Source organism: Macrosteles quadrilineatus, unplaced genomic scaffold (assembly GCF_028750875.1).
Source record: "Macrosteles quadrilineatus isolate MER2022 unplaced genomic scaffold, UCM_ALF_1.0 Scaffold_9__3_contigs__length_116548681, whole genome shotgun sequence".
NCBI classification, from domain to species: domain Eukaryota; kingdom Metazoa; phylum Arthropoda; class Insecta; order Hemiptera; family Cicadellidae; genus Macrosteles; species Macrosteles quadrilineatus.
The window spans coordinates 16,190,958-16,217,839 of record NW_026542602.1 but is presented as its reverse complement, the minus strand read 5'-3'; the positions used below and the strand labels follow the sequence as shown (position 1 = coordinate 16,217,839).

Genomic DNA, 26,882 nt, shown 5'->3' with positions numbered 1-26,882 from the left:
CTGTAGGTAGTCAACAACTACAATATTAGTTCAATATTAGTTTAATATTGTGTTTTTATAACTGACTCCATTCTGTACAAAATGTGCAATCTATAATATTAAAACGAAAGTGGGTTTTTTTATTTCACGATTCTGAATCAACCACTCGACGGATTTTCATGATTTTTGTGTTGAAAGAAAGATAATTTTGAAAACTAGGGAATGTCGAAGCCATAATTTTAGTTTAGGGTCCCAGTTTTTTAGAAATTAAGTTTTAATTTTTAAAAAGTCTAGCAGCCGACGCTAAGATTCTAAACTAGCTTTTGGCATAAAATAATTTGCTTAACATAACAGCTGTAAACATTCAGCTTTTGTGTCACAAATTCAGCATTTAAGTAAAAATGTAAAGACATACTTAGGGTTGACTTATTTATACTATGTGTAATGCTAATCATTGATACGTTCAATTCTTCTGTAAGAGGATGACACAGATCAATTAAATATACACAGTAAAATACTAGAATGTTCAAATTATTTTTTAAAGCAATCTTTGTTATCTTCGATTTGTTTTAGAGCAATATAATTTGTTTTAACTAACAGCTGGTTAAATATCAACTATGGAATTATGAGGTTATTTTATTTACTCTTATTTTGTCATTGATTATAGTAAATAAGTAAGATTAGAAGAGATAATTAGACCACAGTTTTAACAAAACTTAATTAAACCACAGTACAAATCGAGGCTCTGTACACGAGTCTTAATAAAAAAGGATAAATGCAAATTATTTTACTGCTACACTTTTCAAGCACTTTTGCTACGCTTTTTGTTTACAATTAATGTTTGTCTGGTTTAACTTTGTTTGGATTAGGCACGGAAATATTGATGTCATAAAAAGAAGACCAAGAATAATCAGAAATCACGATTTTGAATTACCACCACAACCTCAGCCGGGTTTTATACAAAGATAAATAGATGGATGACATAGATTGAACACAACGTCAACATTGACCTAGGATACTGCAATTAGACAAACCATCCTTTTATGAAATTGTGTTCAGTTGTGGTTACGTTTGGGGCGCCTATATCAGCGCCCCCAAACGTGAAAATATCACATTTATTTCAACGATGAATATATTGTAGTTTAAATTAACTAATATGGGAAATTACGATGTACATTTATTCAATGAGGGTGGGTAATTATCAAGGATAGAACTGATGACGGTATGGATAATAATCATTGACAATTTCGTCATTAGCTTTACTAGCGTGTTTACTTTTTATATTCCTGCTACATGTGACCAGTTCTTTTTTCAATTGATGTTATTTGAACCAAACAGTTGTTTCAAAACAAACTGTTATTGTTTTTACTTTTCTTTGTTTACGTTTATTTATTTAGCAATTAATGCAGTGATAGGTGTGACGATTAGTTTTGATGTTAGGACACCAAAGTTAAATTATGTGTACTGTGAATTTTATTAGATATTATCGTTTTATTTTAGGTAGTTTCTATTCAGACCTACTGGAAATTGTGTATAGTAGTTGTATTGTGGTGATAATAATTATGGAAGAGGCAGGTATGCTATGGAAGGTGGTATCGTTGACTAGGTCTATACACTTCTCATTTGACTATTACTCTCTCTACTGTAGGCTCCGGATATTCAGTGGATATTTATATAACAGTGTGCGTCTGTGCGAAACGGCTGCAAATCTCACTTCAACGGTTTTAACATCGTAAAAATTGCAGAATTGCTGTTTTATTGTAAAATTATCGGATTTAAAATGCATATCGTATAGGATGGAATAAAAACATATTTGGTCACACAACATTTGTTTACAAGATGATTTTTCTCATTAAAACTGCAAGAAACTTTGTCTTTGTGTAAACTAGCTGATCTGAATTGTACACGGTTTTAACTGAATACTGAATTCCCGTACGTAGGACGGGCTAACACCTCGTATGAATAAAGTTATTTTGATTGATTGATTGATTGATACACATTTGTTGGATGACAAAACTAAAACTACCTTATGCATCTATCCCTTTAACACTTGGCATTTCACATAAAGTAACTCACACAACACTAAATGTTGAACAGAGTACAACATTTCCAGTGAAATTCAGGAAAATAGACTGCTGGACAAGTTTTAACTACAATGATTTAAATGTAACAAAATTAGGCTACTGATACATAGGCTAGCACACATAGTAATGCTTCAGCACTGGTAAATGGGAGGTGGGGAGTAGTGTATTTCAATTCTGAAATATATTATGGAGTGGGAACTGGACTTTTTAATGGCTGGTTTGTAATATCTGGTAGTGGGGATGTATGCATGTGTATATGGCACAATTTGTTAATCATGTTTTTGGGAGAGTTTTCTATGATATTGCTTAGCTCGGAATGTTTGTCAAAATTTGAACTGGGAAATGACACTTTTAAAACTTGGTTTGGTATATTGTTTCTTCTGATTACAAGATTGTTTACTGTATATTAACAGTGAGTGACTTTTGGAACCTATTGTCATCGAACATGGCTACCTTGTAACCGCTTTCCTCACTCGGACAAATTAGTAACCTGAAGATGTACAATACAGCTGTAAGCAACAGCTGTAGCAAAACATGTTGTGGGAAATTATCATGTTAATGAACAGTTGATTAAGATAAGTAACCGACATCACTAATGTTTAATTAATACATTTCAGGGGCAATAATAGGTTCTTGCGATTAATTAATTAATAATAATTTACTCGTTCTCCTATGAAATCCAAGGAGAGCAATTAAGTCAGCAAACTATTCACACAACTAGGCAAGTTTTACAGTGGTCTGGCTGCAGGGAAGCTGTACCTGACGCTTTAGTCTGAGAGGGGACTCGGTCAGGAGGTTATATCCGTTGACTGAACGTCTCACTTCGGTCATACTATTGGTCCGTTCCCTCACCTGACACCACAACCAACATTTACTTAACTAAAGTAACTATTGACCAAGTAGCTACCTGGTTCTACTTTCTGACAAAGTTTGCCTGTTTCATAAAATAAATTAAGTGTTAAAAAGTGGAGTTAAGAAAAAGGGTTCATGATGTTCCTTCACATTTGAGATTAGTATGTAAAGTAGAGGTTGAAAACAAGTAATTTTAACTGATTTTTTTTTTGGAGGAGAGAACACGTGACTTAGGAAGTCTAAGAAAGAAGTAATGGATAAACAACTAATTTACCCAAGGAAAGAGTTCTAGGCAGTTGATAGCGCACAAAGAGTTCACAACACAATTAATTTTATGATCTACTTCCTTCTAAAGATGTACCCTTAAAGAGGTGATGTATAAAGTTGTGTTGTGAGTTTATGTGTTCTTTTATTTGCCTGGAACTCTTTTCTTAGGTTAGTTAGTATCCATCGATTTCTTCCTTGATTTTTAACTAAATCTGTAACTTATCTGCCTTATTGGTACAAACTCAACATTCTTCAGCACAGAGGGTGACACACTTATACGAGGTTTAAACTTTAAATGGTTTCATATCTGGGATAAACAAAGATTTTGGAATAGGCATAACATTGGTGATAGTTTAACAAACTAAAACAAATAACTCAGACCTATATAATGCAATCAACAAATGACCTCAGCTTAAAGGCAATCAAAAGTTTCTGTCCCTCGTTAACTTTGCCTTCCATCCCATGCAAACATTTGACTATAGAAAAAGAATAGCTTAACCTGTATTGCATAGAACATTGTAAAGCTTTAAATACCTGTGCAATGCTAGTTCGCTCGGTTTGCACCAGGGATTTAAGTAGTCGTATACCAGGACTGAGTGCTTGGTGGGAGTCCACAACTACGACGCGGCGGTTGATATGGAAAGTCGTCGCGTAGTGTTGCCGCAGCGTCACACAAACACTGTTTGCCTGTTCGCTCACATAATGGCCACTCTGGTCGCGCAGTGTTTGTGACGTGTCTGCATGTGTAGCCACTAAAATCACCCTGGGCATGTTGCCGCTGATTCCGTTGGTTCCTAAACAAAAAATACAGTTATGAGAGTGGGATGTGGAAAGATTACAAAACTACGGTGCATAGATATTTGTTTTTGAATTTTTATTTTAAAATAACAACTAGACTATAAAAAAAATGGGATGTTTTTTACTGAAGTTACCTAGAGGTTCTGTAGGAGGGATGCGGGCCTGCAGGAACGTTAGCCAGAAGTGACACTGCCGCAGCTGAGTGTTGGGAGGGTCCTTGAGGCTGAACACTACGAGGAACACTGCGTTCTTGGCGGATGTGGTGAGCAGGTGGTGGTACACACAGAAGTACATGTCCTGTCCGGAGAAGTCCCAGAGAGTAACGTCCCCTGCGCCTGATAAACTCACCTGTAAGTTAAAATCAAACATACTCCTTGTAGATTTATCCTCATTATGGATTAACAGAAAACAAATTAACATCCACTTTATTTAGACAGTTTGTTGTTGTTTAAAGTGCTTGTACTATGGCATTATAACCAAAGAGTAAAAACACAAATAAAAAAAAATCTACTCTAATACATTACATACTCCATGAAACTAATATGGATACATTTAGGTTAGGTTGGAATGTAACTGTTAATGTAATATAACCTAACCTATTTACAGTGCTTTCACTAATAACTGAGTAACAAAAAGCACATTAAAAATCCAATGTAGGCTGAAAGCAGTTGTTTTGGGATATTTTATTTGTGTATCTATTAGACTCTGGACTAACATTATTTATAAAAACATCAGTACGGTATGTGTACCTGTTGAACATCTACGCCCCTCGTGTACTGGAAGTTGTACAGGTCAAAGTTGAGAGAGTTGCGTCTTGATGTTAGATCCATCTCAATATGCATCTTGTTTGGTGAAGCAGGCATGGCTGACAAAAGAACAAGTTGGTTAGTGCAAAAAATACTTTCTGATTTGTTTACCTAATGAGAAGGGTGTTCACAAAGCCATGTTATAGCAATAAGTTACTGGACAATTTGTGACTTGGAGTCGGTAGAGCTGTTCTCTTAAAAATATTAGAAGAAATATGAATCAACTTGTCTTCATCTGTAGTGTCATCAGCTTATGTGAGGGCTTTGCAACTCGACCAGAATAGTTAGAAGATGTCACATTCGAGTTTAGAAATTATTTTTCCTTACAGTTACCTGACAAAGCGGGCTTTCTTGTACTGATTGTAGCACGCAAAGTAGCTAATTGCTGCATTTACTTACTTTTGCCGCACTCATTTTATTTTTGCCGCACTCCAGTATTCCAACCAAACAACTCAAAAAAGTGTGCTTTTATTAGGTGTGTATGCTTGAAAATAAGTCGGCAACACTTAAAGATACTACAACTAACTACGATCAGCTGGTGCAGTGTTTCATATTTTGTTCAACGCTTGGATTTAACCCAACCTAAAACGTGTTATTTATGTGTTTGAAAGACTAATTATTTCTATGCTTTATAGTAGCAATAGGAAAATAACACGAGCGCAAGGTGCCTTTGCTGCACTCAAGAAACTTTCCACACAAGGGTAACTTCGCAGACTAGTAACACAGATAGCTGTATTTAACAGTTGATTCAAGATAAAAATTCTCACTAATGTTTTATTTTAGCAATACATTTTAATCTGCTCCTAAACAGGTACAACCAACAAACCTAAAAGAAGTTAAACATTTAATTCACACACATTTTTCTAACCACCGCTATTTGAAAGTACACATTAATTTAGAACATAACATAACTGTGCACAGGTACTTTTTTGAAGTCAATGCAAAAGATTTATCAGTCTACAGTAAATGAAATATAAAAAACACACTAATATATGGTACTGTGAATAATATTAAAGTCGAGAGCAAAAGGGTAACTATTGTACCAGTTGGAAATATTCTAAAAAAAAAATTACATTTAATCTCATTAGGTGACAAAAATGAATATAACAAATAACAAAAATAACGTTTTCACTTACAGTTTGTATTGTTGCTGACAAGAGGTCTGCTTCTGCGGAAGAAACTGCTGAAGTAACCAGTCTTGAGTGTCTCTACAAGGGTGGACTTGCCAACCCCTGAGTGTCCGAAAAGCTGGATGTTGACCCGAGGAGGTAGTCCGACCTTGGGCAACAGCTGACGGATAAACCCTTCCTGGGTCTCTCCCTGCATCAAAAGTTGAATATACAGAGATATGCCAGGGGAAAATATTTCACACAAAAGACATAGATACTCTTACATTCACATAAGGTACACTCAGTTGGCTGATGAAGTAAATGAGGTAGGCTTTGATAGAAAAAATAAAGATAAAAAAAAGTTTCAAAGTATTGGTTCTAGTAGAATGCATTTGATGGAAGAGAACAAAATACTGTTATGAGAGAGTACTTCATGAGAAAATCGCTAAAAATCTACTTACATTTTTCACCCTGTTAAGCAGATTGCTGATGTCATTATGGCCAAATTTCAGAGCTGTAATTTCAGCCTTGGCTCCGTCTTGGTTTTTCACATCTGTGTTGCAGCCTGCCAAGCAGAGACTCCTGAAAAAGGTATGAAAATCCTTTAATGGGAAGCGAGCTGGTCTAATGGTAGAGCGCGGGGCTTTGGAGCCTGAGGTGCCGGGTTCAAATTCTGCCAATCATTAATGGATTTTTTCTATGTGATAATGCCGCAATTCTTTAGGACTAGCCTTAACTAAATGTTTAAAATAGTTCTGGGCTAGAACCTAGCATCCTAGGATGTGAAAGTGGGACATACGGAAAAAAGAAAAAAAATCCTTGAATGTTAACTCAGTTCTGTTCATTGTTTTAGCGCCCTATTTCTTCTTCTCACTACACCAAGAAAACTGCTCTGTCTCAAATGACTGGGTAGCAGTGTAGTTAAAGTACTTGACTTAAAATGTGAAGTTCACTGGTTAGATTTGAATATTCAGGACTCAGTTGCCATCTGCCATTGGGCAATTAACAAGTTAAGTGTGCGTGGCTGGAATTCTCGCCCCACGGTACCGGCACCAGTGGGAAGAGACGGGAAAAGTCATTTTCCTACCATGCCAACAATCATGCCTCAGTGTGAGCTACGAGACCTTCCCGATCGGAACACCCCCCACCACCGTGCCATTTATAAAATTATAAATGCCTCAAATTCTAACAAAAGATGTACAAGAAGTAATCGCATTCTAAGCTAAATCTTTGACAAAAAGTTAGTGCCACTGGTGGTATTTGATCCAGCTACAATCAGTTCTTCAGCCCAGAACGCGGGGGGGGGGGGGGGTGTTTGAATCGGGAAGGTTTCGTGTGTGAGCTCAATCTTGCAAATGCGATCTTTTTCGATGGTGTATCTGGGTTTTTAGCCCCTGCTGTATCTCTCCATTTGACCATGGTGAGGGCCTGCTAGCAGTTTAGTTTAGTGCTGCTATCTGTTGGGTCCTTTTAAAACTTCGTCCACAACAACTGGAAAGCAGTACATGCTCTAATTTGGATGAAAATAAATTTAAACGTTTTCATGGCCTCAACCACGCAGCGAATTATTAGCTGTTCCCACCACTGGCCGTGGCCAACCATTGCGCAACTGCACTGTCGTGTTAAAAAGGTTGAAGTTAAATTTAGAAGGTCAGGGTTTGGACTGTCCTCTAACAAATTAACTTAAAAAAATGCCAATAGTGTAGATATTTATAAAAGAAAACATGCACCTACAATTGCAAGAACTGTTTTTAATTGTTACATTGCAATGGAAAGGCATTTTTCCTTACAATTCCTCTTATTTTTGTACTAGTTGTTCCTGCAAAAGGCAGTATCGTTTTACCAATTGACTTTTCATTACCACTAGAGTGATTCCAGTAGTCCATCTTGGAGTAGAATGATTGAGTTGACCTAATTGTAAAACACATTGTGACATCGCTGCCTAGACTATAGTTAAAGACAACGCCTCCTGATGTGAAGCTGGAGAGGGGATAAGATAACCTGGAAGAGCCAGTCAAAAACTTGGGGTTAATAGTGTGAAGCTGAGGAGGATACATTAGATTACGCATTGGATAAACCATCAAATATGATGTAAAATGTCTCAGTTCAATATCAGGAATCAGGACACCTAGGACACTGGGAACCAGGGAGTGACGGGTGCATCTATAAACATGCATTTTTGGCCAATCTGGAAGAAGGTGTATAGTAAAATTTAAATCTCCTCATGCCTAATTTTTAGATTTAGATTTTAAAAATATATTCAAGGACAGGGGGAGGGGGCAATGGCCGCCCATGGTTATTAGCAAGACCTGCTCGGTGGCACGTTTTGAAATTTCAATTGATCCACAGGGTCTGGTTAGAACGTTTCCAACATGAACAAATTTAAAATTCAATTTCCTATACTGATATCTCTGTGTAAAATGAATTGTTACTGTACCTGATTATCTCCGTATGTCCATATCGCGCGGCCAGGTGGAGGGGGTAGAGGCCTTGCTTGTTAGGAATGTCCGTGTCACAACCAAGACGACACAAACTCTGTACAACACCCAGTAAGCCTTCTCTGACTGCACCGTGGAGTGCTGTCTCTCCATTCTGTGAAATATTTTTGGCAATGACAAACAAAGAGATATACAGTATGCCTATGCCATTACACACATTTTAAAACACTTTTGAAGAAGAAATAAAAAGCTCCTTGCCATATAAAACTGATCCCCCTGTAAAGGGGGTTTTTAATGCAACCCAAATAATTACAACTATTAAAATGTAGAAAATGTCTACAATCAATCTACAAAATCCTGGCCTAGAGCCTTTGGTTGAACAAAACTACATATTGAAAGACACTTTTTAATGACAAAACCAACTTAAATTTATGTATATACCTGTTTTCCTTACTTCATTGTCAATCCGCTAATATGCATTGTTGCATATACATTATATCTATGAGGTTTAGAGTTATTGAGAAATTATTGTAAATGAGACTCGACATGGTGTTTTTGCAAGCTAAAATAGAGTACCGTATGTATTGATGGTCTAAGTTTTCATAGTTTTCTAAAGATGACTGATTTTTTACTTACTGAAATCACCCATGGAAACATAAATTCAAACCTATCTCGGCATAAAACCAATGATTTTATCTTATCGTACAATTTACATACTTTTTGAGCTTTTTACCCATCATGAGTATATAAACACTCTGTATAAGTTGATGTGGGGCTTGAGTTAGTTCTAACCACTACAAGAGTATCAGAGTATCATTAGGCTTACAATCAATAAGTAATTTATAAGTAATTTATGATTGGGTGGTATTTTAACCAGAAACATAGAGACGGAATTGCTTTACTATTACCACACTATGCACTGTGTTTAAAATTATTGATCCAATCAGTTTGATTAAATAAAATCAAGTTTTCAGCCTCTGGTTATCATGGTGGGTCGAGCGTTAATAGTTCAAAACCTTATGACTTAAAATTATAGCTGTAGTGATAAAGCATTCACTTGTTACTAATTTGAAACTTGGCTTGGCAATATATTTTGTTAAGTGATTTTTCTGATTTGAATCAACAAAACCTCCACAACTATCAAAGTCTCTACACCACATAACATATGTATTTTGTCAAAGGACAAGAACACAAATTAAAGATTTTTATCCAACTGAAACTTAATTTCTTATTCAACAGGTGCCTCACCATGTCTTGCAGTTCTACATCGGCCCCGGCCTGATGTATGAGGTACGTGGCTACGTCTGAGTGTCTGTGAGTGAGAGAGAGATGTAGAGGAGTCGCCCCCTGGTGGTTAACCACATCTACAAGAGCACTGCTCTCTACCAACAACTTGACACATTCTAGGTGACCCCATGTCGCTGCAATGTGTAGAGGCGTGTCACCTTCCTGACCAACAAAACCAAAGAAAATGCATTTATCTTTTTGTGAAGAAAGTTAAATAAAGCCAAAAGTTTTTTCAATAGCAAAAGTCCATTTTGCTAAAATCTTTCGTGAAAACGTGGCAAAAAGGGATCCAAACACATGTTGACTATCTTCTCAAGGGAAACAAAATCCCTGCTGCAAGCAATTAAAAACTAGCATTATTGGGGATTATTTTTGTAAACTTAGGCTTAAAATATATGTTGTAAAATCTAGTGTTAAATAGCAAAACAAATAATTAACCAGTTGAGACTAACCTTAAAATTGTCTTTAGCTGATTAACAAGGATCATAAAATCTATAAGAAAGTATATTACGTATAGTACGTACAATATATGATAAAAGTCAATTTATGGAGCGTGGAACGACCATTACATCTACATTTTATTGTGAAACCTTAAAACGGCTACAATGAGCATCTTGGTCATCTGACATCTGGCTTTGTGTTTGTACATAAGGCTTTGTGCTTGCCCTTACAAAGGACAAAGAACAACTGAAAATGGGACGTTTTTGACCCCTCCCCCCCCCCTACAGCCCGGACTTAGGTCCCAGTGACTTTCACCTTTTCCTGAACATGAAGCGGTGGTTTCCATCTCAGAAGTTTGCGAGTGACGCAAACAGTGTTTCAAAGCGCTGTGAAAGGTTTGCATCTTTCTCAGGCAGCAGATTTTTTTAGAGACGGAATTTTAAAAACTGTTAAAAGATATAATAGGTGCTTAAATTTCTTTGGTGAATTATGTAGAATAGCAGAGAAAAACTGTAGTTTTAAAATCTATGTAATGCAATTTTTGTATCTCTACTGGATTAAAACATTTTATTTCAAAACGGAGATTATTTTATGGACGACCCTTGTGGATATTCTAATAGATTTTGTGACACCTTGTATATTTGTTTAAAGGGGTAAACAACATTACAATTTTCAATAACAAAAAAATATCAAGGAAAAACCAACCAATGTTTACTGTCCTCACCTTGTTGCAGCTGGTGAGGCTAGAGCCGGCTCTGATCAGGAGTGCCAACTGTTGCTCGTTGCCGTGCCTTGCTGCGTGGAAAACTGCTGTCTCACCCATACTGTCTGCGGCTGCTAGGTTGGCACCACTGGAGAGCAACAGTCGCGTGATCTCTGTGTTATCAGCTCTCACCGCCACGTGTAACACTGACTCTCCATTCTGCGTAAGAAAATTTAAATGTGAAAAACATAGTTTTTATTAGTAAAAATTACCAAAAAAGTATTTAAAGAAATGTAAAGATTGCAGAGAGGTTGTGAATTATTTCCAGCTATATCGGTAACAATTTTGGTCTAAACGATTGGAGTGGAGTGACTAAAAAAATATGTATTTCTTGTGCCAGAGACTCTTTCCCTGCTATCCTCACAAATATACTTGAAACTTATGGCTTTAACTATATGTTACGTCATCAACCTCAAATTATAACAGTTTATTTGGCTCAGTTGATTGGATTTATTTCTCCAGATCAGAAACATAATTTTCATAGCTCAAAAGACAGTTTGCGTCTATACTCTGTTCACAACATTTAGGCGGTTTTAGGGGAATTCCTCACACCATTTTTTGCCTACCTTAAGGAAGTGAATGTAAAACTTAACGCACCTTGTCAATCTGATTAAGGTCAAGGTGTAAAACTTGTTCAACTGCTGTGACATCTCCTGATTGGACGGCGTCAAAAACGGAAAGTGGACTGGCTATGACGTCCGGCACCTGGAGGATTTGGAGATTTAAAAAAATCAAATTACAAATGTTACGAGTTTTATGTATTTTTGTAGGCAACTATTGACTTTTTGATACTGAAGTAGACATCCCACCTGTATAGACCCGATGTAGCCAGGTTTTTAATTTTAAAATAGTTCAGTCAAATGAGCTACAAGGTGTTCTACAATCAGAATTTCTATCCCCCCCCCCCAATTTGCTTACTATGATAGATGTTGTGACCTAAAAGTTTCTATAGTTTATAGCAAGTTGTCCTTTCAGTTTAATAAAGATACATGTTGACACTAATCAGTAATTTACTTCAGCGCACGATGTCAGTGGCTAAATTCAACTATGTCACTTTTTTGTTCTATAACTGGCTTCAACTTTAACATCAGTATGAAATGTTTAGTTCTATCTTTGACTATAAATACAACCAACGTTCTATCCATTGTCAAACAGTCAACTCTAGTAACTAAACCCTCAATGACTTTCAATGAAAGTCAAGTTTACTTTTTGAATTATCTTCACAAGCGTTAGTATGTGAACTAGTGAACTTGCTTAGTATATCCAATAAATATTATAATTGATTGATATTATGTTTTCAACAGCCCTAAAGTCAAAGAAGACTACAGGGTATTGGTTATGGAATAATGGAATGATGTAAGAGCATTTCAAACAGATTTTTGAATCCTTATGACATATTTATTTCCATTAAACGCAAACAAGACAAAAATATTAAACAATAGCGGGCAACTAATAACATTTTATGTTAATGAAAACAGAATCACCATCATAATCCCTTACTTAACTACAGCTCAGTTACAGATTTGAGATTTCACAGTATTAACCACGCATAACCAATGTAAAATGCAAGTCAGTAGCACAGTAATTAGTACTATCTGAGTGAGTTTATGGTTTTATCTGGAACCTAACTGAATAGCATCCGCTTTTACCCTGTCATGAGGTTACAGGAAGGAATGTGCAGTGAAGATTGTATTGAAGGTTATTTTTCATTTTTTCAGTTTTTCATTTTACTTCCATGACTCGCTTAAGAGGCCAAGGTTTTGACTTTCAATGAGATTAACAAGCTATTACAATTCATGACATGAATGAAGGAACTATTTATTTATTTTAATCAAAAGATATTTTAAGCTATCTTAGAAATGTTGGCTGTAATAATTACAGATTAGAGTTCAACTCAAAACCAGCAGAAAATAAAACCACAGTCTTTAATCTTATTTCTTGTCAACCTTTGTCATGAAGAGGTGTTGATGTTGTTAAGAAAACTGTAATTGTTTATGTAGCTTGCGATGTTGGCCAAATTTATTTATTAGGAATCACATTTTCAATTTTTCAAATGGAAAATCAAAATTGTCCCAGGTGTAGGACTTACTATGCCACCTATGGTAATAGTTTCTTCCCTATTGAGGGAATGCAATAATGAGACAACAAACTATAATAAATTGTTGTACTGTTGTCAATGAATTGACAGCGTAATTTTCTTTTTGAATACAGTACCAAGAAAAAAACTAATTCTTAGAATGAATAACAAAAAGTTAACCTGATTGACATGATACTATTAGTAAAACATTAGCCTGTCGGAAAACAATTTAGCAATGTTTTGGTAAACGCACTAGAAGTGAAATTTTAAAAAGTAAAATAATCATTTTTCATTATCTGACTTGTAAAAAAATTAATCCAACCCCAAAGCCACCGCTTGAAGATAATAATGAATTATCAAAACCAAAAGAGGATAAACCTCACACATAACCACATGGAATTGGCAAGAGTTCAATCAGTCCCAACCACAATACTGTTCTAAAAAATCAAAATTACAATAATCTTATTAACTAACATATTTTGTACATTTAGTTAATGACAGAAAGTATAAATACCATTGTTTGACTGAAATTAGTGGTTCAAAGGTAAAATTCTCATGAGTCATGAACCGGTCAAAGAGAAGACATGCACGAGACTGAGACTGAAGATGAGGCGTTTGACTGGACACTGATAAGTTATCTAAGAGGCAAAGGTCACTCACTCAAGGAAGCATGCTAATTCTGGTGAAAGTTTGCTCCTTGTCATGCTAAGTAGTCATTGACTGGTTAACTTGACCAAGCATGACAAGACATTAGAATATAATTTATTGGAGCTTATTTTAAAAATAATAAATAGTATCAGCAATCTGACACATACTTTCTCCCATAAGCTTGCCAACAACCTTTAATATGAGTAAGCGGTGGGAGTAGCTATGATATTTTATAGGGAAAAATCACATGCAATAACTTTTGAACCGTAATTGTTACAGCAATCCGGGGGGTCGCACTATTTTATTTAGAATTATAAGGACCATAACAAATTAATTTTAATCAAAGCCGACTTTTTTCCTAAGCCCAATTTTTTGTTATTTTATGGTTTTTTATAGGAAAATAACATAACTTAAGTTACAATACATTTTGAACTGTAATTTTTACAGAAAATAAAATTAGCACCATTTTGTTCAAATTTAAAGGACCACAACATACAAATTTTAATCGAGACCAGTTTTTTTTTCCTAAAATCCAATTTGTCTTTATTTTATAGGGTTTTTATGGGAAAATAACATAAGTTACAATAATGTTTTAACTGTAATTTTTACAGAAATGGGATTTGTACTAGTTTGTTTAAAATTTAAAGGACCATATAACATACAAAATTTTCGAAACAGTTACAATCGAGACAGTTTTTTTTTCTAAAATACAATTTTTTGTTATTTTATGGGGTTTTATGGGAAAATAACATAAGTTACATTTACTTTTGAACTGTAATTTTTACGGAAATGGAATTTGTACCATTTCGTTCAGAATTTAAAGGGACTAAAGATACTAAATTTTTATCAAAATCGTTCGGGCCGTTTTTGAGAAAATTGGATTTTTCTGTTATTTAATGGATTTTTATGGGAAAATCAACATTAAAAATCAAAATTTTGAAAAAATTTACCAAATTTCATACATACTAAATTTCATCAAAATCGGACTAAAGGTGTAGTCTGTAGCTCTGTACACATCTACACACACACACACACACACACAGACATCACTTTGAAAACAATTTTTTTGAGTTCAGGGGGACCCAAATTGGATATATCCCCTCAAAACTGTAATTCAAAAATTTTGACGAAAACAATAGGTACATTCTCCATATACTATGTATCACGATTACTAGAAAAATACCGGTATGGATCATAAACATAAACAAATTACGTTGTTGGCCCGAATCCTATACTAATAGCATTGAACATATGTTTTGGCAGTTCCATTTAAGCAATGTTAAATTATGTTTATTTTCGGGCCAAAAACGTCATTTGTTTATGTTTATGATCGATACCGGTATTTTTCTAGTAATCGTGCTATGTATAGGGGGAGAAAGTAAAAATGCCACTGCTACAACTTGTGTGTATTCGTATTGGTTACAGAAATCTACATTATTAATAGAAATAAAATAAAAAAATAAAGTACCTAAATAAAATAAAATAAGAAATCTTACTAATATTATAAATGTGAAAGTTTGTGTGTTTGATTGTTTATTTGTTTGTTTGTTTGAAGTTCAATCACGCTTTAACTACTGGTCGGATTGGGCTGAAATTTGGTATGATGATAGCTCACATTCCTGATTAACATATAGACATATTCTTATCTCAAAAATCCTTTCGGGCTCTGCCCCAGTGGCTCTGGAGTTTCCTATGTTAACCTTATGAATATTCATATTTAAAATGGATTAAAGGATTTTGTCAGCTGTTTCAATTACACAATTTGTTCTATGATATTCAATATTATTAAAAGTTATAAGGTTCACCGACAGGGTGCAGCACTATTATTTGATTTTTCATTCATGACAACATAGCTATTAAATTGAACCAAGAGCCACAACAAAAGGCTGTGATGCACAATGAGAACTGTTAAAGTAGGATTGTTTACAGTTAAGTTTATGATTTTAATTTATAAATAATGTTTTGACAATTTGCAGATATTAGATAATTTACTTTTAACGAATTTCCGTACAGGGAAGTAGATATTTTATTGTTTAGGTGTAGTGGTAGAACATTATTGATATGGTATATGTGTTATACTATAGCTTCCGTAAATTAAAAGAACCAGATTTTCTCAAACCGTGCCCTCTTCCATTGCAACCACAAAGCATGAGTATAACTGCATTACGCATTTTATACTTATACGCAAACCCCGTACGAAGGACGGGTAATTCTGCTAGTAATATAATAAGGCACGAAATGCAAATAATAGGGATATGATGAGAAAGAGAATTAATCGTTTTCACCCTTATCAACTATACAGGGTGTTTTTTTTTTAAACTTGCTTATTTATGTAAAAACTGCAATTGATAGAAATAAGCAGTTTGCTGGAATCGTAAATTGACATATGGGCCACGATTTTTGTGAATTTAATGTGAAGTTCCCATTCACCCCCTTTCTCCCCCTACCCTTAACTTCAAACTTTAAAATTGCATTAAGGTACCCCTTCATATCAAATGTGAGGGCATGAAAAAAATAAAAGAATGGCGCAAACTAGAGATCTCTACATGAATCCTATCAAAAGTTATGGCAGTTCAAAATTTCAATTTTCCCCCCCTTTTTTACATACTAAACATTTTCAAAATCTTTCTTCAAAAACAAAAAAATTCTCGGATGCCAGCTGCTTGTTCAATAAAAAAACTGTAAAAATCTGAGAAATGTTACAAATTTGAGAAGTAGGGCGATTTTTGAAGGTGAAGGAGTGCGATTTTTGGAAAACGCTAAAGAGTTTTTTAGTTAAATTTTCATTTGGTTTTTAATGGTATTTTAGTTAATATTATCAACTATAATATGTTAGTTTAAAGATTGAAGCAAAAGAAAACATAATAAAAGTAGATTACTTCTGTATTTGGTAAAATCATTTGAGGTTTATTGTTTTTGTAACATACCAGTTAAAAAAAATAACAAACGAAAGAGTTATTTAGTTTAACTCTTTGAATGTCCCAAAAAATGTTTATTTTGATAAGAAATAATCTCTACAAATTATAAACAGTAACAACATAATTACTTACATGAAATTTACAACATTATGTACTGTTTATTTATCTATGAAAGTAAGAACACTAAAGAAACGCGTAGGCAACCACAAGGCAGGAAGGATATTGGATGAAGGCCAAAGGAATCAATAAATTGACTGTGTTGTTCTGCTAACTCACACATTCTACCAGACCACCTTAATGTGATATCAGATCAGCATTGGCTGAACCATTAGGGCAAAACCAGCTGCTAAATAATTTGTTGAAAGTCTGATATGTGTTGTAACTCACAACAAATCTCCACTTAAAAAAATAGCTACGGTAGGGTACACTGTATTGACATATAAAAAAAATTTGAACATTAGAAAAAAGAAGGCCAAGCTTCTCCATTGATGATCAATTTTGGCATATTGAATGAATAATGTGTCAATCATATGCATTACCTTTTTCCATTTTTATGCATTTTCCACATTGAATGTTGATACACGGTAAATGTATATTTTTCACCGTTCTAGGACATTTTTCATTTAAAATTTGATACTAATGAACTATCAGCTTTTTAACTTAAATATTTTGCAATTACTTGCGCTTTTAAAACCATACAGCACAGAAAAACTTATCATATTTATAACACCAATATAACATTTCAAAAAAGTCACTTTACTGAACATAGTTAATATGACTTCAAAATTCTTTAAAAACCAAAACTTTCAGTTATTGCATCCTAGATCTGATTCTCACCAACTTCTTTTTGTTGACTCAATGTTTGATAGTTAATTGTAAATTATTTCCTTTTAAACTTTGTTATTACATACATCTAAACTAAATCCTCTGTATATAACAATCATCTTGAACAATCATAAAATAAATTATGAATTATGTAAGTAATGTGACATGACTTTTTTGGCCACAAAAATATCCACCATTTCCGTCATTATTGTATCACTTCAATTGATTATAAATCTATCTTATGTTTATCAATGCCATACGCTAATCATGCACTGACTCACTACATTTCTAGATCATACAAAATCCAAGCCTTTGACAATGCAATTTTGAATACAATTTTGTATAGATTCTTTTTAACCAAATTTTCTAAATTTTATAAACAGTATGTATATTCACAACTACAACCCTTATAGATTTGATACTAAAGGGGTAATTTTAATTTGTTGTATTCAACAGAGAAGAGAAGTGTTTAAAATATCCATACATATAGGCTATACCTACTAATAAAAAATACGAGAGCACGCCCCGTGGTCGAAAAATCGACCAAAAGTATGTTTTGTGCAAACTTCTCTATTTTCACCCCACACTGTTAAATAAAACATGTGATTGGAATGTCTTCCATTTGTTTTGATTTTCTGTTTATATTTTGTTGTTATTTCGTCATCACCATAGCAACCCATAAAACCCATGTTAATTTAAAAAAAATTCAAAACCATTTTTTGTGCTTATTTTTGTGCCTATTTTAGTTTATAAAGGGATTCTGCACACCTACAGGAAAATAGCTTTCTAACGGTATGCGTAGATTTTCCGTGCGATACACACGAGCTGAGAAAAAAGGTTTTAAAGAAACATGCTTGCCTATTAATATATAGATAGATTATTTAAACATTTTCTCTGTAGGCCTATTTTTTATTAGGTAGTTCAAATTATTTACAAAAGTTTTTAGAACTTGTTTCAGATTATGCGTGAAAGTGTGTGTACATTTTTATGGGTCATATAAAAAATACACCATATGAATACCATGTATATACAGGGAGCGGAAAAATGATCTGACGGTTTTCTTTGCCGCCCTGTCAAGCGAGTGAGTGGCAGAGGCTGGTGGGAATTGGGGCGTTACAAAGCCTACGTGCGGACATATTTAGTAGCCATGGAGCTGTGGACAGTTGAGTACCATGCATTTGTATGGAAAGTATTTTTTTAAGTAGCAATTCGTGTAGCTGTTCAGCGGCAGTACCAAAGACGTTTCAATGTTTCAATGTGGGTCCAAGGGGAAAAGTCCCAACTCAAAACACCATTCTGCTGTGGCTAGGTTACTTCAGAGCTACTAGTATAGCGTTGAAAAAAAGTCAACAGGCTGCCCAAGGTCAGCTCGGACACCAGAGAGTGAGATAAGCTGTGGAAGTTAGTCCTCAGCAGCCTAAACTAAACGTAAATAAGCTGCAGCTCTGCACTTGTCTGGCCGCTCAGTAGAAGAGTATTACAATACGATCTGCATTTTCATTCATACAAAATGGCAATCGTGCAACTGCAACAGTTGAAGCCCAGTGGTTATACAAAGCGCATCTCTTTTTCAGAACAAGTAGTGATTGATTTTCTTACACGTGACTAAGTTGCCATTATGAGTGACGAATCACACTTTCAATCACACCACATAGTCTTTCTCATTCTCTTTAGTTTTACACCACGTAGTCAGATTTTAGTTTCAATGCTGAACTAGTAGCTCTAAAGTTACCCACCTACAACAAAATGGTGTTTCAAGTTGGGACTTTTCTTCTTTGACCCACATTGAAACGTGTACTGAACAGCTACACAGGAATTGCCACTTTTAAAAACAATTCTACTACAAAGTCATGGTGCTCAGCTGTCCCACGGCTCCATGGCTACTAAAAATGTCCACACGTTGGCTTTGTAACGCCTCTATTCCCACCACCCTCCGCCACTCACTCGCTTGACAGGGCGGCAAAGAAAACCGTCAGATCATTTTGCCGCTCCCTGTATATATTTTTAGAAAATCTCATCAATTTTTTTTTTGAAATGAAGTAGTATGCCTACTGTTTGTTGTATATAGCCTATTTACAATAACAATTGAATGTTTTTGTGTTAATTTATAAAATACTCATCAGCTTACTGGGTATTGTCGAGTCAGCATACAAAGAAAACAAGAATTGAATTTTATGCTGGGCCACAAAAAAATATTAGAGAGCGATTTAGCAGGATAGCCAAAATATTTAAATTTGCAATATAAGCATGGATAAAAAGAAATAAGTATAGACAAAATGAATTAAACATAGACTGTCAGCCGTGCAGTGGTTACCATGGTTACCATAGATTCTGGCACACACTGCTGGGAGCGCCGTGTAGTTACGTGGCGCATAGGCCGTAACTACATGGTGCTCCCAGTGGTGTGCGCCAGAACCTATGGTAACCGCAGCACAGCTGACGGTCTATATTAATTCTTTTTGTCTATGATATAAGTCAATCTGTTAATTATGAACTTGAGCAGTGGATTGGTAATTTTGTGACCGATGCCCCTACATAAATGGTCTTGTATTTTGAGTGGGGGAAGATGTTAAATAGTTTACATACCTGGGGTTGGATCCAGTGATGCTTCAAACATTGTACAACTGTGTTCCTTTCTCTGCAACAATTAAAGGAATATATTCAGATCAAATATGGCACAATATTTGGTATCCTAATATTATTTATGTTGATAGCCAAGAAAACATGTTATTGTTTTTTTTTGGCTATAACATCAGTTAAATTAGGTCCCCACGTGGCATTAAGAGAAAAAGATTGAGCTATCAAAATATTCTTGCGATTGTTCCCTGTACAGAATATCCCCACCCAAGCTACAAGAAAATAGGTGAACTTTTGAATTTGTAAACCACAGAAAATTGACCTCAAAAAGCAAGAAAAAATAACGCTTTATTTAAAATAACTTAATCATAATAAACTATTGGACATAAAAATATGTCCAGGGCTTGACAATGGATAATAAAAAATTGTTGAGTATAAAGTTTCAAAGCCCTAATATTACTTAGCAAATTGAAATTTATATCTGTCTTTGTATCTAATTTTAGTGCTATATTACTAATATTCAACATATTTTATACCGTAAAATGGGGTGAATAGAAACAACAGGGTGAATAGAAACAAAACTTCAATGAATGATTCACATTTTTATAACTTTGTTATACATTGACTTTATATAAGGGAATTATTTTCCCCCATTATAGCCATATCCTATCTACCTGGGAAAAATTATTTCAGCATATTGGTATCTCTGCTTCGGATGTTGGATGATGCGAAACCTCATTTGAAAATTTTGGCGAAAAACATTCTTTTCAAAACTTTCTCTCTAAGTATGAACCTATTACATGTATTTATGTTAATAACCATTTTTTTATATTGTCTTAGGTATCTTAAAACCAAGTGTGTTAATAGATTAGCCCTAGAATAAACTATATTTTTTTACTTTATTTTTATTTTAGGTTATGTCATGATTTTGCAAAACCAGGGTAAATAGAAACACTTTTTTTAACCAGTGGTGCAAATAAAGGTAGACCTGAAAACCCCCCAAAAAAGAAAAAAAAATTACCAGAGATGAAGATGATTCCACATCAGTCACACTTCTCACTGGAAGAAAGTGACAAAGACGAACAATTTGATGAAGAAGAACCAGCATACCTAGCTCAAGACATCAGTGAGTCTTCAAAGTTGTCCCTTCATGATCATGTAATTGTCAAAGTAATGGGGAAAAACAAAACTTGCTATCGTTTATATGTTGCAAAAGTTTGACAAGGAAGGATAAACAGGAAGATTTATCAAGAAAATTGCGCAAACCAACAAGTTCTGAGAGACAGATTAAGGAGGCCCTCTTCAAAGTCGATGACGTAGTACGTTGGCTTCCAACTCCCAAGCCGTGTACAACTTGTAGATTTAAGGGAGTGTTGTGTTTTGAGGAAGATTTGTCAGATTTTACTCTTCATTTAGTTGGTTTCTATGTAAGATTTTGTAACTCTGATTTCACCCATTGTCATTTATGTTCTCCGATTTGTTTGGATAAGGGGTATGAAAACGATGTTTTTATACTTCGTACTTATATATAAATGTGTTAAATTAACTTTAAATATTTTTATTTACAACAACCTAAGCTAACAAGCATAAATTTCATGTTTCTATTGCCCCTGGTAAGTGGGGAAAAGCAACAATCATCAATTTAACACAGTGTTTCTATTCACCCCAAAGTGCAGGGTGAATAGAAACAGCCATATTTTATTTTTTTTCTGCTTAATGATTAAAAAGAAAAAAAAATTGATTACTGGTTTGAGTAGAGGAGTCCAAGACCGGAAATATGAGCTAGTGTTGAAAATTTAAAAATTAAAAATATCGTTTTTACAGAAGCTTAAAAGTCAAAAAGTGTTTCTATTCACCCCATTCTACGGTACTCAATATAAGAGATGATTTCTATTCAGCAATTCTGTGGTTTTTTAAGTGTAGCCTACTTAGGGCCTAATTAATAATTTATTTATTCCCTGAGGGAGCCACCATATACCGTGAGTTATAATCGTGAAAATACGTAAAACCTTTGAGGGAATTTCTGTGCTTATCTTTTACGACTGAAATCTTTGAAATTATGAGAGAAACACATTATAAAAACTTCATCCTTTATAACAAAAACTCTTGAAATTGGTCAAAAAGGTAATACGGATTCAAGAAAGAAAAATACACATTCAAGAAAGAGAAATACACTACATATTAAATACAGTAGTTTAAGTATTAAATAAGTAGCTTTACCTCGGCGATTTTTTGAGTAATTTTGCAATAAAGTCCTTGGCGAGAGAGCTGATTTCGGAAAAAGCTTTATGTTCAAATGTATAACTTCCAGTGGAAACGTTTGTATATGTTTGTTGCTTGTCTTCCCCAAGGAATGGAGACAGGCCACTCAATCTGTAAAACAATAAATAACAATTAATACTCAAGAATCATCTCTTTTACTACACAAAGATTCAGCCCGCGAGGTAGGGGGGCCCGTGAGCCATGACCGGGATTTTTCGGTAAATTTTACCGGGACACGGGCCCGTGATTGTGCGACAGGCTCAGCCACCACATGGGTCCATTATCGTAACAATATTTATATGAGAATTACTATACGTTTTTATGACGAAATTTTTTTCAAACCAGCAAGAGCACTAGGACAAGTGGCTTACAACAGCTAAACTGACACTATTACTTGACTGATCAATATACATTCTCTACCAACCTAAGTAAAAGAATTGTCAACAGTCATGTAGGTTGCATCAACTGTCCTCGTGGACTGTGTGAAGGCACTATAATGGGGCCGTATTTATAACCAATGTAGCCTCCGGCCTAGGAGGATAAAACATTAATGTTAAAGAAATAATAGTGCTGCACCCTGTTGGTAATCCTTGTAACTTTAATGCTATTGAACATCATAGAACAGAACCAACTTGTTTAATTGAAACAGCTGTTAAGATTCATTAATTCCATTTCTCATAAGGTTAACATGGGAAACTCCAGAGCCACTGAGGCAGAGCCCAGAGGTCGGAGGGTAAAATCCTTTCTTAGTGAGCGTCTACTACCCAAAAGGAAGATGCCTGTCAAGTTTCAGGTTCCTAGGTCTTATGGTTTCTGAGATTTCGTGATGAGTGAGTGAGTCAGTGGTATTTGAGCTTTATATATATATATAAGGTAATAATAATTGTCTGAGCCCCCAAATACAAATTCTACACTCGCTGTTCTGAAAAAACAGTTTTAAATTAATACCTTGATTCTTGATTCCCGTGCAAAGGGCAGGCTTACAGCTAGTTTTGTATTAAATTATAAATATGCCTACTGTACTTAAAATCTGGAAACAAAGATATATACTCCCGCTAAAAAACTATATTTGATCATAAATTACAAAATTCTAGTTAAACAATGAATTTTTTATGTTTAACTTTTTAAAATGATTGATTTAAATAGGTAAAGCATACTGATACTACTAATTTATAGGTATTTATAGTTGCGTAGACAGCAATACTTACAAAATATAGGTGATTACTCCAATTGCCCACATATCAGTAGCAAGGGAGAGGGTTTCAAAATTAACAACTTCTGGAGCTACAAACTCAGGCGTTCCAAAGACTGTTTTGATTTCGGAAACGGAGTCCAACTTTTGGGAGAGTCCGAAATCAATCACTTTTATTGTTGGAAGGGATGTCTTTTCCATGAGCAAGATGTTTTCAGGCTGAAACAAATTATTGTTAACATTTTTTCAATTCTAAACCCCATGAACAAAATGTGACAAAGTCTGAATTACAATGTAGCCACAAAGTGTCTGAGTAACCGATTGGTTAGGCTATAGTGCTCGCCTTCAAATATGAAGGTTGCTGATTGAATTCCAAGCGAGATCGCTACTAGACCCAGATAGGCCTACCATTGTCATTGGGTTATTAATGATGGTATTTAACAATACCCCCGCCGCAGCAAACCCGCAGTCTAAGCAAATTTCCAATTGCCTGTTTTTTTTTTACTCAAATATTTCCTTTAGAATGTCATATTTATTCCCTATTTAAATAACATTTAGTTAAAGTTAGTTTAAATTAGTTTAAAGAGTATCTAGTTTTGCTGCTACAAGGAGGAGAGAAAAGAATTTATTTATAAAAATAAACACATCTGCCTTAAAAAAATAAGGTGTGCCAATGACACAGAACAAAATATACACCCAAATTTTGAAGGATTATAACAGCTATTAAGACTGATTAATTAATAAAGTGTGTTTTTTAGTAAAATAGAAATAAATAGCTTAGTATTAACTAAATGAATTAAAGTTTGATCAAAATACATCCATAAACAAACAAAGTAGGCTACAAAAGTTTATTATTATTCTCCATAAGAATGACATAGGTAGGAATTTAAATTTACAATATTTTGGATTTTCTCCGTAACCAATAACCGTACAAAAACACTTCGATGTACTAAATTATTTGTTTTTTTAAGCCCTTAAAAATGGTTTGGATAATAAATTGGGAAATTTTATGTTTTGAGGGTGAAAAATTAGAAAAACCTATTTTTACCCCATAAAACCCCCCACAAAACCCAGTTCCCATGATCCGATCATGATGGATTGCGAACTCGTTAGAATAAATGTAGGTTGACTTGTTTGTACCAAATTTAATCAAAATCGGATGATTTTTGTTCGAGTTATTGTGCTAACGGACACACAAATTTTAACCGATGGCGTTTTTGGCCTCTGGGGACCTCAAAATGAAAAAGTCAATAGATCCTGGGTCCAGGTCTTACCATGAGACATATGATAATAGCCCTTATGGAAAATTCGCTAAAACCACCAAAATAAAAAAAATTAAAAAAAATATCAAGTCAAAATCACAAATTGGATTTTGATACTACTGCTTTAACTGACCTGGTAGTTTTTTTGCATACCTACTGCACATAGGCCAAGAAAATATGCTTTTACAATCACCACAAACTAGTATAACAAATATACCAGATTTTACAAGGGAAAAGAGATTTCCCAATCTTATCGGTTACTGTATACACAGATATTTTTTTTGTGTATACAGATATTTTTTAAAGCCATTTTAGCCTATAGTAAATCTTGGTAATCTGGAGGCTACCTATCTTAAAAAGGAAATAAATAACTCTTTGTTTTTTGGCAAAACAATCGATGTAGACTACCTTAAGGTCGAGGTGAGCAATATGTAGGGAGTGCATGTGTTGCACTGCCTCCAGTATCTGGCGTGTTATATGAATTGTTTGTGACTCGGACAGATGTTGGTGTTCTGTTACAAAGTCAAACAGCTCTCCTCCACTGACTCTGAAACAGCCATAACCTCTTTAATGCAGTTGACACTTGCAACCTGATGGTCGACAGACTTGGTAATACGATGCTGCACTAAACAAGTCATTGGCTAAAGTCTGTCCAGCACTGAATTTGGTTTGCCTTTCATCAGGAATTATTGTGTCTTTCTCATAGTGGTGTCCAGAGGGATCCCTGTGCTTTTGTTGAGTAGTGTCTAGAACAATTGTTTGTCAGTTGAGCTTGAGTGCAAAGTGTCTGAATTCAACTTAGGCTATAATCTAAGTAGGCATAGGTAGTAAAATTTAGAATTAATCAGGCCTTTAAGTTATACATATTCATCAGGGCCTACTTTATAAACAGTAGACTTACCACGTAGATGTTAACAAACTGAATTTAATTGTGTTTTCATTCAAAAATACAATTTTTTGTATAGCCTAAGTTCGTTGTAGTCGTATTGGCAGAAACTGTTTTTAAAATCAAGTATAAAGATTGTGATTTTCAGATTTTTCCATTTTTGAAATTGTTTTCCATATTTTTAACTTATTCAAGTTATTGACACAAATCACTTGGAAAAATTTAAGATTTTGTTCAAAGTTTGTTAAGTAATACCATACACTTTGTACACTGAGTTTAAGTGTACACAGTTAAATCAATCAAAGGTACATACACCTTGAATGCTTGCTCAATAAGCAATATCTCAAGCTTTCTATAAAAATAGAGTACTTACAGCTCTAGAAGTAGAATAACGGTTTGGCCAGTATCAATGACTTCATGCAGTCTTATAACATTTGAGTGATTTAATTGCATCAATGTGTCAATTTCTCGCTGAATATCTTCCATTGGAACACCCCGACAAACTCGCTTCTTGCGGATAAATTTCCCTGCAAATTGATTGCCTGACGATTTGTGTACACATCTTTTGACAACAGCAAAATGTCCCCTAAAACAGAAATGGGATGATTGCTTGATAGACTCCACAAGTTAAATAGATTGTTAACTTATGATACTGTAGTTTTTTTCCTGGTCTGAAAGTTTAGGCTTAACTTATGTAATAAAAAAAAAAAATAATGAGTTTAATATTGTATTAGTTTAGTACTGTAAGTTATTAAGTTACATTGACTAGGCATACATGTTAGGCCTACCGTAACATGTTCCTACTTAATAGAAGACTTTGATTTCTTGAGCACAGACTACTTAAGTTAATAGTCTGATAAAATGTTTCCCTGATAAACCAATTAATTAGACTCCAATAGGATAAACAATAATAACAATCTGAACAAGAATAAGCTATGGTTAGTGTAGTGGCCTGTTTCTTGAAAATCATTAATGAATTACTTACTTTCCCAACTCCTCGAAAACATCATAAGATTCCTCGAAAATAGAGGTCATGTCGGCTACAGGTTTATTTTGAATGTTAAATTAATAGGACACTTTTAAAATTAAAATTAAATCATGTAAAACGCACAACTGAAAGGGACACGAAAACAAAATTTGACACTCGGAATTGACAGTTAACCAATCTTGTTCCGTTATTATGATATGTCTAGTCTATGAACAGAAACAGACAGACAGCTGTAGTCAGTGCACAAAAAACTGTACCGGCCAAAGTCAGGCAGGATAAAGTAAGAATTTTGTGATACAGCAAAGAGCGTGAATTCTCTCATAGCTCGTAAGCTCATAGATTATAATTTTGTTCTGAAATGTTTATTAATTGTTTTGTCCTTAAGTTATTTATGATTGATGTTTAATAGTCCATAAGCCAATA

The 26,882-nt window shown here is 34.5% G+C and overlaps 1 protein-coding gene across 1 annotated transcript in view; it reads right to left on the bottom strand.

The window, feature by feature from the left end:
- LOC129002463 (death-associated protein kinase 1-like) overlaps positions 1–26,642 on the bottom strand; it is a 40,372-nt gene extending 13,730 nt beyond the window's left edge. The window contains exons 1-15 of the mRNA XM_054430293.1: positions 26,457–26,642; positions 25,845–26,057; positions 24,994–25,132; positions 23,340–23,542; positions 22,090–22,242; positions 19,879–19,930; positions 11,422–11,529; positions 10,786–10,983; positions 9,582–9,782; positions 8,333–8,487; positions 6,357–6,477; positions 5,923–6,106; positions 4,730–4,845; positions 4,115–4,328; positions 3,717–3,976 (exon numbers count right to left, since the gene is read on the bottom strand). Coding sequence (XP_054286268.1) covers positions 3,717–3,976; positions 4,115–4,328; positions 4,730–4,845; positions 5,923–6,106; positions 6,357–6,477; positions 8,333–8,487; positions 9,582–9,782; positions 10,786–10,983; positions 11,422–11,529; positions 19,879–19,930; positions 22,090–22,242; positions 23,340–23,542; positions 24,994–25,132; positions 25,845–26,057; positions 26,457–26,506 — 2,367 coding nt within the window. The 5' untranslated portion in view covers positions 26,507–26,642. The remainder of the gene's footprint in view (positions 1–3,716; positions 3,977–4,114; positions 4,329–4,729; positions 4,846–5,922; positions 6,107–6,356; positions 6,478–8,332; positions 8,488–9,581; positions 9,783–10,785; positions 10,984–11,421; positions 11,530–19,878; positions 19,931–22,089; positions 22,243–23,339; positions 23,543–24,993; positions 25,133–25,844; positions 26,058–26,456) is intronic.
- Between the last annotated feature and the right edge of the window lie 240 nt (positions 26,643–26,882).